General features: G+C 53.1%; 2 protein-coding genes across 5 annotated transcripts in view; both read right to left on the bottom strand.

The window, feature by feature from the left end:
* Window positions 1-11,068, bottom strand: part of YJU2B (YJU2 splicing factor homolog B) — a 30,954-nt gene extending 19,886 nt beyond the window's left edge. For both annotated transcript variants that reach the window (XR_012930619.1, XM_076055907.1), the window contains exons 1-4: window positions 10,953-11,068; window positions 7,433-7,488; window positions 5,894-5,954; window positions 2,743-2,885 (exon numbers count right to left, since the gene is read on the bottom strand). Coding sequence is in view for 1 of the 2 variants with exons in the window: in XM_076055907.1 (XP_075912022.1) it covers window positions 2,743-2,885; window positions 5,894-5,954; window positions 7,433-7,481 (253 nt within the window). In the remaining variant the exon portion in view is untranslated. The remainder of the gene's footprint in view (window positions 1-2,742; window positions 2,886-5,893; window positions 5,955-7,432; window positions 7,489-10,952) is intronic.
* Window positions 1-12,237, bottom strand: part of LOC116958156 (zinc finger MYM-type protein 3-like) — a 266,666-nt gene that overhangs the window by 158,112 nt on the left and 96,317 nt on the right. The gene's annotated exons all lie outside the window — the stretch shown is intronic.

The following is a 12,237-nucleotide window of genomic DNA, read 5'->3' as shown; positions in this document are numbered from 1 at the left end:
GTGAGTGGGTGGGTGAGTGGGTGGGTGGGTGGGTGAGTGAGTGGGTGAGTGGGTGGGGAGTGAGTGAGTGGATGGGCGAGTGAGTGAGTGAGTGGATGGGGGAGTGGGTGGATGGGCGAGTGAGTGAGAGAATGAGTGAGCGACTGACTGAGCGACAGAGTGACTGACTGAGCGACCGACCGACTGAGTGACTGAGTGCCTGACTGAGCGACCGTGTGAGCGACTGACTGAGTGACTGAGCGACTGAGCGACCAAGTGACTGACTGAGCGACTGACTGAGCGACTGACTGAGCGACTGACTGCGCGACTGACTGAGCGACTGAGTGAGCGACTGAGCGATTGACTGAGCGACTGACTGAGTGAGCGACTGAGCGACTGACTGAGTGAGCGACTGACTGAACGACTGACTGAGCGAGTGAGTGACTGACTGAGTGCCTGACTGAGCGACCGTGTGAGTGACAGTGACTGAGCGATCAAGTGATTGACAGCGATTGACTGAGCGATTGACTGAGCGACTGACTGAGCGACTGACTGACTGAGCGACTGACTGACCGAGTGAGTGACTGACTGACTGAGTGACTGACTGAGCGACCGAGTGAGTGACTGACTGAGTGACTGAGTGACTGACTAACTGAGCGACCGAGCGACTGACTAACTGAGCGACCGAGTGACTGACTAACTGAGCGACTGAGTGACTGACTAACTGAGCGACCGAGTGACTGACTAACTGAGCGACCGAGCGACTGACTAACTGAGCGACTGAGTGACTGACTAACTGAGCGACCGAGTGACTGACTAACTGAGCGACCGAGTGACTGACTAACTGAGCGACCGAGTGACTGACTAACTGAGCGACCGAGTGACTGACTGAGCGACCGAGCGACTGACTAACTGAGCGACCGAGTGACTGACTAACTGAGCGACCGAGTGACTGACTGAGCGACCGAGCGACTGACTAACTGAGCGACCGAGTGACTGACTAACTGAGCGACCGAGTGACTGACTAACTGAGCGACCGAGTGACTGACTGAGCGACCGAGCGACTGACTAACTGAGCGACCGAGTGACTGACTAACTGAGCGACCGAGTGACTGACTGAGCGACCGAGTGACTGACTAACTGAGCGACCGAGTGACTGACTAACTGAGCGACCGAGTGACTGACTAACTGAGCGACCGAGCGACTGACTAACTGAGCGACTGAGTGACTGACTAACTGAGCGACCGAGTGACTGACTAACTGAGCGACCGAGTGACTGACTAACTGAGCGACCGAGTGACTGACTAACTGAGCGAGCGACTGAGCGACTGACTAACTGAGCGAGCGAGTGACTGACTAACTGAGCGACTGAGTGACTGACTAACTGAGCGACTGAGTGACTGACTGAGTGACTGACTAACTGAGCGACCGAGTGACTGACTAACTGAGCGACCGAGTGACTGACTAACTGAGCGACTGAGTGACTGACTAACTGAGCGAGCGACTGAGTGACTGACTAACTGAGCGACCGACCGACTGACTGACTGAGTGACCGAGTGACTGACTGACTGAGCGAGCGACCGAGCGACTGACTAACTGAGCGACCGAGTGACTCACTGAGCGACCGACTGACTGACTAACTGAGCGACCGAGTGACTGACTAACTGAGCGACCGAGCGACTGACTAACTGAGCGACTGAGTGACTGACTAACTGAGCGACCGAGTGACTGACTAACTGAGCGACCGAGTGACTGACTAACTGAGCGAGCGACTGAGCGACTGACTAACTGAGCGAGCGAGTGACTGACTAACTGAGCGACTGAGTGACTGACTGAGTGACTGACTAACTGAGCGACCGAGTGACTGACTAACTGAGCGACCGAGTGACTGACTAACTGAGCGACTGAGTGACTGACTAACTGAGCGAGCGACTGAGTGACTGACTAACTGAGCGACCGACCGACTGACTGACTGAGTGACCGAGTGACTGACTGACTGAGCGAGCGACCGAGCGACTGACTAACTGAGCGACCGAGTGACTCACTGAGCGACCGACTGACTGACTAACTGAGCGAGCGACCGAGTGACTGACTGACTGAGCGAGTGACCGAGCGACTGACTAACTGAGCGACTGAGCGACCGACTGACTGACTGACTGAGTGACTGACTAACTGAGCGAGCGACCGAGCGTCTGACTAACTGAGCGAGCGAGTGACTGACTAACTGAGCGAGCGACTGAGCGACTGACTAACTGAGCGAGCGAGTGACTGACTAACTGAGCGAGCGACTGAGCGACTGACTAACTGAGCGACCGAGTGACTCACTGAGCGACCGACTGACTGACTAACTGAGCGAGCGACTGAGTGACCGACTGACTGATTAACTGAGCGAGCGACTGAGTGACTGACTAACTGAGTGACCGAGTGACTGACTAACTGAGCGACCGAGCGACTGACTAACTGAGCGACCGAGTGACTGACTAACTGAGCGACCGAGTGACTGACTGACTGAGCGACCGAGTGACTGACTAACTGAGCGACCGAGTGACTGACTAACTGAGCGACCGACTGACTGACTAACTGAGCGAGCGACTGAGTGACCGACTGACTGATTAACTGAGCGAGCGACTGAGTGACTGACTAACTGAGTGACCGAGTGACTGACTAACTGAGCGACCGAGTGACTGACTAACTGAGCGACTGAGTGACTGACTGACTGACTGAGTGACTGACTAACTGAGCGAGCGACCGAGCGTCCCCCACCGGTGGCCAGGATCTGTTCGTTGTCGTTGCCGTCCCATCGCTCCTCCTTCCTGCGCGCTCCGCTCACGATGACGTAGTCACAGGAGGCGGGGTCTGTCTGCATCTCCAGGTAGTTCACGCACAGGTGGCACTTCATGCGGAACCTAAACAAACACACACACACACGCACACAAGCACATATACACACACACGCACACACACGCACATACACACACACGCACACGCACGCACACACATACACACAACAACCGCCATTCGCCACTAAGTGGCGGTGACGTCACCACGACGCTTGTGCCAGGCTATGTGCACCCTAAGGCCACGTGAAGTGTCGAACGCCCGCTGGCAGGAGGTCACGGGGCAGACCCAGCAGGTGCCACGGGTCGACTGACTGAGATTACTGGCTGATGCACCACCTGTGCCCCCTACTGTGCCAACCTGCTGTGCTTTAGCCACCCGGCGCTCCGCTCGTTGTTCTGAGCGTCGCTCCTCCGCCCTCCGTTGTTGTTGGAGGGCGACTGCCTCCAACTGCCCAGTAGCATCCTTCACAAGCCTCCTCCACAGAGGCCAATCTTGACACCGCTGGTACCAGTCATCGGCAAGTCCACTCAGCTCCACGTCCTCCTGTACCACATCACTCCATCTCTTCTCTAGCCCGTGCCGCGCCCGTTTAGCCCCCTCGATCCGGCCGAACAAAAGCTGTTTCGGCATGCAGTGGCCGGGCATGCGGGCTACATGACCCAGCCATCACAGCCTTGCCTGCCGGAGGAGCTCACCGATGGGACCTTGCCCAGATCTTTCAAGGATTTGTGAGCTCCTCACACAATCCAGCCTGGTTAAACCCAGGATGGATCGTAGGCAGGCCAGCCTAAATGTTTCTAACCGGCGAAGATGCTCCATTAAGGGGGTCCACGTTTCGCAAGCGTAGAGAAGGGAGGGAATGACTGTGGTCGAGAAGACCTGAAGCTTAGTGCGGAGCGACAGACCAGGTAGCTTCCACACAGCGTTACGCAACCGATGAAAAGATATTGCCGCTCGACTGATTCGGACTGAGACCTCTGCTGTTAAACCGGAGCCGGTCATAAGCACACTGCCCAGGTATGGGAAACTCTCCACTCTCTCCACAACTGCCCCATCACCGATTGGGAGTTGTGGGGGTGGAGTGTTGTCGATGGTACAAAATACCCAGGCAGGTGGTTAGTTTTGGTGGGGCTGATGGTAAGGCCCCATCTGTTAGTGGCACGCTCCAGTCTCAGCAGCAGCATCTCCAACTCCTCCTCTGAATGAGCAGCTATTACCAAATCATCGGCATACATAACGTGGTTGAGCAATAGGGAGCCATCCCTTGACCGCACCCGGGCATCGATCAGCCACCCATTATATCTGTACCAAATGGAGATTCTCCTGGTACAGCTATTGAAGGCTTCACGAACTACATGGTCAAAATAGATGTTAAATAATGTGGGAGCCAGAGGACATCCCTGTCGCACCCCAAGGTGCACAGGGAATGGCTCTGATTCCCGGCCACGTAGTTTTACCCGGGCCCACTCACCATCATGAAGGTCCTTAATGATCATGAGCAGAGGGTCAGGGACTCCAAAAGCACGAAGAACGACCCAGAGCCCAGGCCTACTGATGGTATCATAGGCCTTGACCAGGTCAATAAAGCATAGATGTAGGTCGTGTTGGAATTCCCTACACCTCTGCTGTAGCAGACGGACAGAAAATATGGCATCTGTGCAGGACCGCCCTTTCCTGAAACCGCATTGGGCTCCGCAAGCCTCTCCTCAGCGTGCCTGGCAAGGCAATGTTGAATAATCCTTGCCAGGACCTTTCCCGGCACACTGAGGAGTGAGATGCCCCTGTAGTTGTTAGTCTGTGCGGTCCCCCTTCTTAAAGAGGGGGACCACCAGGGCATCCTTCCAATCCTGCGGAACCTGTCCAGTGGTCCAGACATACACACACATATACACACACATATACACGCACGCACAAACACACGCACACATATACACACATACATAAAGATAAAGATCCCCCATATAGCCTTAACAGACTGTAGGGGCAAGTGCTGTTAGCGAGCACCTATGAAGGCCGGAACGGTACACGAGGGGGTGGGTGGCCAACACCACGCCCGGCCGCCTTTGTCTCCCCGAGTGGCGATGTTTACACACCGCACCAGGTACTCATTTGAGGCTGAGTCGACCTAAGGGAGACCCAGGACCGGTTCAGATAATCGTCACTGGCGGTGTTGGCCGTGAGCTGGAATCGAACCCAGGTCGCCAGGTTCATAGCACAGCGTAGCGCTAACCACTACACTACCACTCCCACACTCACTACTTACTACTTACCACTCACACGTACACACACTCACATTCACTCACACACTCACACATACACACACTCACATTCACTCACACACTCACACATACACACACTCACATTCACTCACTCACTTACCACTCACACATACACACACTCACATTCACTCACACACTCACATTCACTCACACACACTCACACACTCACATTCACTCACACATACACACACTCACATTCACTCACACACTCACATTCACTCACACATACACACACTCACATTCACTCACACACTCACCACTCACACACACACACAATCACATTCACTCACAAATACACATTCACTCACTCACTTACCACTCACATTCACTCACACACTCACATTCACTCACACACACTACATTCACTCACACACTCACATTCACTCACTCACTTACCACTCACACATACACACACTCACATTCACTCACACATACACACACTCACATTCACTCACATTCACTCACATTCACTCACACACACTCACATTCACTCACACACTCACACATACACACACTACATTCACTCACACACTCACATTCACTCACTCACTTACCACTCACACATTCACACACTCACATTCACTCACACACTCACATTCACTCACACATACACACACTCACATTCACTCACACACTCACCACTCACAGGCACTCACCATTGACACACACACACACTCACCACCCACCCACCCACCACTCACCATTGACACACACACTCACCATTGACACACACACTCACCATTGACACACACACTCACCACCCACCCACCCACCACTCACCACCGTGTGTGTACCTGTATATAGGAGTGGTGTAGTAGTTACCAACTTTCTTCTTCTCTGCATTGTATCGTACACCTACACACACACACACATAGACACACACACACATAGACACATACACATAGACAGACATAGACACACACATATAGACACACACATATATAGACACACACACACAGACACACACACACAGACATACACACATAGACACACACACAGACACACACACATATAGACACACACACAGACACACACAGACACACACACATAGACACACACATAGACACACATAACACCACACACAGACACACATAGACACACAGACATTCCCACACACACAGACACACACATAGACACACACACAGACACACACATAGACACACAGACACATATAGACACACACACACAGACACACACACACACAGACACACACACACACACACAGACACACACACACAGACACACAGACACACATAGACACACATAGACACACACACAGACACACAGACACATATAGACACAACAACCGCTATTCGCCACTAAGTGGCGGTGACGTCACCACGACACTTGTGCCAGGCTATGTGCACCTTGAGGCCAGACACACACAGACAGACACACACACACATAGACACATACACATAGACACAAACACACAGACACACACATAGACACATACACATAGACACAAACACACAGACACACACATAGACACACACATAGTCACATACACATAGACACAGATGTTGTAGGGTTAGGTGTAGGGGTAGTGGTATTAGATGGCGTCGTGGTAGTGGTAAAGTTGGTGGTAAAGTTGGTGGTAAAGTTGGTGGTAAGGGTAGTGGTAGTGGTAAGGGTAGTGGTAATGGTAAAGTTGGTGGTAAGGGTAGTGGTAGTAGTAAGGGTAGTGGTAAGGGTAGTGGTAGTGGTAAGGGTAGTGGTAAGGGTAGTGGTAAGGGTAGTGGTAGTGGTAAGGGTAGTGGTAAGGGTAGTGGTAAGGGTAGTGGTACGGGTAGTGGTAGTGGTAAAGGTAGTAGTAGTGGTAAGGGTAGTGGTAAGGGTAGTGGTAGTGGTAAGGGTAGTAGTAGTGGTAAGGGTAGTGGTAGTAGTAAGGGTAGTGGTAAGGGTAGTGGTAGTGGTAAGGGTAGTGGTAAGGGTAGTGGTAAGGGTAGTGGTAAGGGTAGTGGTAGTGGTAAGGGTAGTGGTAAGGGTAGTGGTAAGCGTAGTGGTAAGGGTAGTGGTAAGGGTAGTGGTAAGGGTAGTGGTAGTGGTAAGGGTAGTGGTAAGGGTAGTGGTAAAGTAGTGGTAGTGGTAAGGGTAGTAGTAAGGGTAGGGGTAGTGGTAAGGGTAGTGGTAAGGGTAGTGGTAAGGGTAGGGGTAAGGGTAGTGATAGTGGTAAGGGTAGTGGTAGAGTTGGTGGTAGTGGTAGAGTTGTTGGTAGTGGTAGAGTTGGTGGTAGTGGTAACGTTGGTGGTAGTGGTAACGTTGGTGGTAGTGGTAACGTTGGTGGTAGTGGTAACGTTGGTGGTAGTGGTAGAGGTTGTTGGTAAGGTTACCCATGCCGATGTGGTTTCCACAGCCGTCACACCAGATGTTGTAGGGCATCTCAAACCTGCACCACCACACACAGCATCACCGGGGTGAGCGGTGGTGAGCGGTGGTGAGCGGTGCTGGTGAGTTGTAATTGAGTGGTGAGTGGATGAGTGAGTTGGTGAGTGTGCGATGACCAAGTGGTGAGCGAGTGAGTCAGTGACGAGCGAGTGAGTGGTGAGTGAGTAGGAGTGAGTGGTGAGTGAGTGTGAGCGAGTGAGTGAGTGGTGAGTGAGTGATGAGTGAGTGGTGAGTGAGCGAGTGAGCGAGTGAGTGGTGAGTGAGTGGTGAGTGAGTGGTTAGTGAGTGAGTGAGCGAGTGAGCGAGTGAGTGGTTAGTGAGAGTGAGTGAGCGAGTGAGCGAGTGAGTGGTGAGTGAGTGGTGAGTGAGTGGTAAGTGAGTGAGTGGTGAGCGAGTGAGTGAGCGAGTGAGTGGTGAGTGAGTGGTGAGTGAGTGAGCGAGCGAGTGAGCGAGTGAGTGGTGAGTGGTGAGTGGTGAGTGAGTGGTGAGTGAGTGGTGAGTGAGTGGTGAGTGAGTGGTGAGTGAGTGGTGAGTGGTGAGTGAGCGAGTGAGTGGTGAGTGAGTGGTGAGTGAGTGGTGAGTGAGCGAGCGAGTGAGTGGTGAGTGAGTGGTGTGAGTGAGTGAGTGGTGAGTGAGTGGTGAGTGAGTGGTGAGTGAGTGAGTTGGTGAGCGAGTGAGTGAGTGGTGAGTGGTGAGTGAGTGAGTGGTGAGCGAGTGAGTGGTGAGTGAGCGAGTGAGTGAGTGGTGAGTGAGTGGTGAGTGAGCGAGCGAGCGAGTGAGTGAGTGGTGAGTGAGTGGTGAGTGAGTGGTGAGTAAGTGAGTGAGTGGTGAGTGAGTGGTGAGTGGTGAGTGAGTGGTGAGTGAGTGGTGAGTGAGTGAGTGAGCGAGTGAGCGGTGAGTGCTGAGTGAGTGGTGAGTGAGTGGTGAGTGAGTGAGTGGTGAGTGAGTGGTGAGTGAGTGGTGAGTGAGTGGTGAGTGAGTGAGTGAGTGGTGAGTGAGCGAGTGAGTGAGCGAGTGAGCGAGTGAGTGGTGAGTGAGTGGTGAGTGGTGAGCGAGTGAGTGAGTAGTGAGCGAGTGAGTGAGCGAGTGAGTGGTGAGTGGTGAGTGAGTGAGCGAGCGAGTGAGCGAGTGAGTGGTGAGTGGTGAGTGAGTGAGTGGTGAGTGGTGAGTGAGTGGTGAGTGAGTGAGCGAGCGAGCGAGTGAGTGGTGAGTGAGTGGTGAGTGAGTGGTGAGTGAGTGAGTGAGTGGTGAGTGAGTGAGTGAGTGGTAAGTGAGTGGTAAGTGAGTGAGTGGTGAGCGAGTGAGCGAGTGAGTGAGCGAGTGAGCGAGTGAGTGAGTGGTGAGTGAGTGGTGAGTGAGTGGTGAGTGAGTGGTGAGTGAGTGAGTGGTGAGTGGTTGAGTGAGTGGTGAGTGAGTGGTGAGTGAGTGAGTGGTGAGTGAGTGGTGAGTGAGTGAGCGAGTGAGTGGTGAGCGAGTGAGTGGTGAGTGAGTGAGTGAGTGGTGAGTGAGTGGTAAGTGAGCGAGTGAGTGGTGAGTGGTGAGTGAGTGGTGAGCGAGTGGTGAGTGAGTGGTGAGTGGTGAGTGAGTGGTGAGTGGTGAGTGAGTGGTGAGCGAGTGAGTGTGAGTGAGTGGTGAGTGAGTGGTGAGTGAGTGGTGAGTGAGTGGTGAGTGAGTGGTGAGTGGTGAGTGAGTGAGTGGTGAGTGGTTGAGTGAGTGGTGAGTGAGTGGTGAGTGAGTGGTGAGTGAGTGAGCGAGTGAGTGGTGAGCGAGTGAGTGGTGAGTGGTGAGTGAGTGAGTGGTAAGTGAGCGAGTGAGTGGTTGAGTGAGTGAGTGGTAAGTGAGTGAGTGGTGAGCAAGTGAGTGAGCGAGTGAGCGAGTGAGTGGTGAGTGGTGAGTGAGTGGTGAGTGAGTGGTGAGCGAGTGAGCGAGTGAGTGAGTGGTGAGTGAGTGGTGAGTGAGTGGTGAGTGAGTGGTGAGTGAGTGAGTGGTGAGTGGGTGAGTGAGTGGTGAGTGAGTGAGCGAGCGAGCGAGTGAGCGAGTGAGTGGTGAGTGAGTGAGTGGTGAGTGAGTGAGTGGTGAGTGAGTGGTGAGTGAGTGGGTGAGTGGTGAGTGAGTGGTGAGTGAGCGAGTGAGTGAGTGGTGAGCGAGTGGTGAGTGAGTGAGTGGTGAGTGAGTGGTTGAGCGAGTGGTGAGTGAGTGGTGAGTGAGTGGTGAGTGAGTGGTGAGTGGTGAGTGAGTGAGTGGTGAGTGAGTGGTAAGTGAGCGAGTGAGTGGTTGAGTGAGTGAGTGGTAAGTGAGTGAGTGGTGAGCAAGTGAGTGAGCGAGTGAGCGAGTGAGTGGTGAGTGGTGAGTGAGTGGTGAGTGAGTGGTGAGTGATTGAGTGGTGAGTGAGCGAGTGAGTGGTGAGCGAGTGAGTGGTGAGCGAGTGAGTGAGTGGTGAGTGAGTGGTGAGTGAGTGGTGAGTGAGTGAGTGAGTGGTGAGTGAGTGGTGAGTGAGTGGTGAGTGAGTGAGCGAGTGATGAGCGAGTGAGTGGTGAGTGAGTGAGTGGTGAGTGAGTGGTAAGTGAGCGAGTGAGTGGTGAGTAGTGAGTGAGTGGTGAGCGAGTGAGTGTGAGTGGTGAGTGAGTGGTGAGTGAGTGGTGAGTGAGTGGTGAGTGGTTGAGTGAGTGGTGAGTGAGTGGTGAGTGAGTGGTGAGTGAGTGAGCGAGTGAGTGGTGAGCGAGTGAGTGGTGAGTGGTGAGTGAGTGGTGAGTGAGTGGTAAGTGAGCGAGTGAGTGGTTGAGTGAGTGAGTGGTAAGTGAGTGAGTGGTGAGCAAGTGAGTGAGCGAGTGAGCGAGTGAGTGGTGAGTGAGTGGTGAGTGAGTGGTGAGCGAGTGAGCGAGTGAGTGAGTGGTGAGTGAGTGGTGAGTGGGTGAGTGAGTGGTGAGTGAGTGAGCGAGTGAGCGAGTGAGTGGTGAGTGAGTGAGTGGTGAGTGAGTGAGTGGTGAGTGAGTGGTGAGTGAGTGGGTGAGTGAGTGGGTGAGTGGTGAGTGAGTGAGTGGTGAGTGAGCGAGTGAGTGAGTGGTGAGCGAGTGGTGAGTGAGTGAGTGAGTGGTGAGTGAGTGAGTGGTGAGTGAGTGAGTGAGTGGTGAGTGAGTGGTAAGTGAGCGAGTGAGTGGTTGAGTGAGTGAGTGGTAAGTGAGTGAGTGGTGAGCAAGTGAGTGAGCGAGTGAGCGAGTGAGTGGTGAGTGGTGAGTGAGTGGTGAGTGAGTGGTGAGTGATTGAGTGGTGAGTGAGCGAGTGAGTGGTGAGCGAGTGAGTGGTGAGTGAGTGGTGAGTGAGTGGTGAGTGAGTGAGTGGTGAGTGGTGAGTGAGTGAGTGGTGAGTGAGTGGTGAGTGGTGAGTGAGTGAGCGAGCGAGTGAGTGGTGAGTGAGTGAGTGGTGAGTGAGTGGTGAGTGAGTGGTGAGTGCGTGGTGAGTGATCACCTGATGATGAGGATACCCTGAGATAGCTTGCGAGCTCTCTCCCGCAAGGCGTGAGTCTTGTGGTAGCCATTGAGCGAGCCGTGCTGGGGGCACAGACAGGGAGAGTGGTGGTGGTGGTGGTGATCATTATCATGATGATGCTGATACCACTGCTGCTGATGATGATGCTGATACCACTGCTGATGATGATGATGCTGACACCACTGCTGATGATGATACCACTGCTGATGCTACTGCAGCTGATTATGACGCTGATGATGCTGATACCACTGCTCCTGATGATGCTGATACCACTGCTGATGCTACTGCAGCAGATGCTGACGCTGATGATGCTGATACCACTGCTGATGATGATGCTGATACCACTGCTGATGCTACTGCAGCTGATGATGACGCTGATGATGCTGATACCACTGCTGATGATGATGATGCTGATACCACTGCTGATGCTACTGCAGCTGATGATGACGCTGATGATGCTGATACCACTGCTGATGATGATGCTGATACCACTGCTGATGCTACTGCAGCTGATGATGGCGCTGATGATGCTGATACCACTGCTGATGATGATGATGCTGATACCACTGCTGCTGATGATGATGATACCACTGCTGATGATGATGATACCACTGCTGATGCTACTGCAGCTGATGATGACGCTGATGATGCTGATACCACTGCTGATGATGATGCTGATACCACTGCTGATGCTACTGCAGCAGATGCTGACGCTGATGATGCTGATACCACTGCTGATGATGATGCTGATACCACTGCTGATGATGATGCTGATACCACTGCTGCTGATGATGCTGATACCACTGCTGATGCTACTGCAGCTGATGATGACGCTGATGATGCTGATACCACTGCTGATGATGATGCTGATACCACTGCTGATGCTACTGCAGCTGATGATGATGCTGGTGATGCTGATACCACTGCTGATGCTACTGCAGCTGATGATCATGCTGATACCACTGCTGATGATGATGCTGTTGATGATGCTGATGCTACTGCAGCTGATGATGATGCTGTTGATGATGCTGATGCCACTGCTGATGCTACTGCAGTTGATGATGCTGTTGATGCTGATACCACTGCTGATGCTACAGCTGATGATGATGATGCTACCACTGCTGATGCTACTGCAGCTGATGATGCTGTTACTACTACTACTGCTGCTGATGATGATGTTGCTGCTGATGCTGCTACTGCTGATGCTGCTACTATGACTGCTGATGCAGTTGCTACTACTGCTGATGCTGCTGCTGATGCTGTT

This window comes from Petromyzon marinus, chromosome 73 (assembly GCF_048934315.1).
Source record: "Petromyzon marinus isolate PM22_M1 ecotype Great Lakes invasive population chromosome 73, UKy_Petmar_22M1.pri1.0, whole genome shotgun sequence".
Classification (NCBI taxonomy): Eukaryota; Metazoa; Chordata; class Hyperoartia; order Petromyzontiformes; family Petromyzontidae; genus Petromyzon; species Petromyzon marinus.
This window is presented reverse-complemented; position numbering and strand designations above follow the sequence as displayed.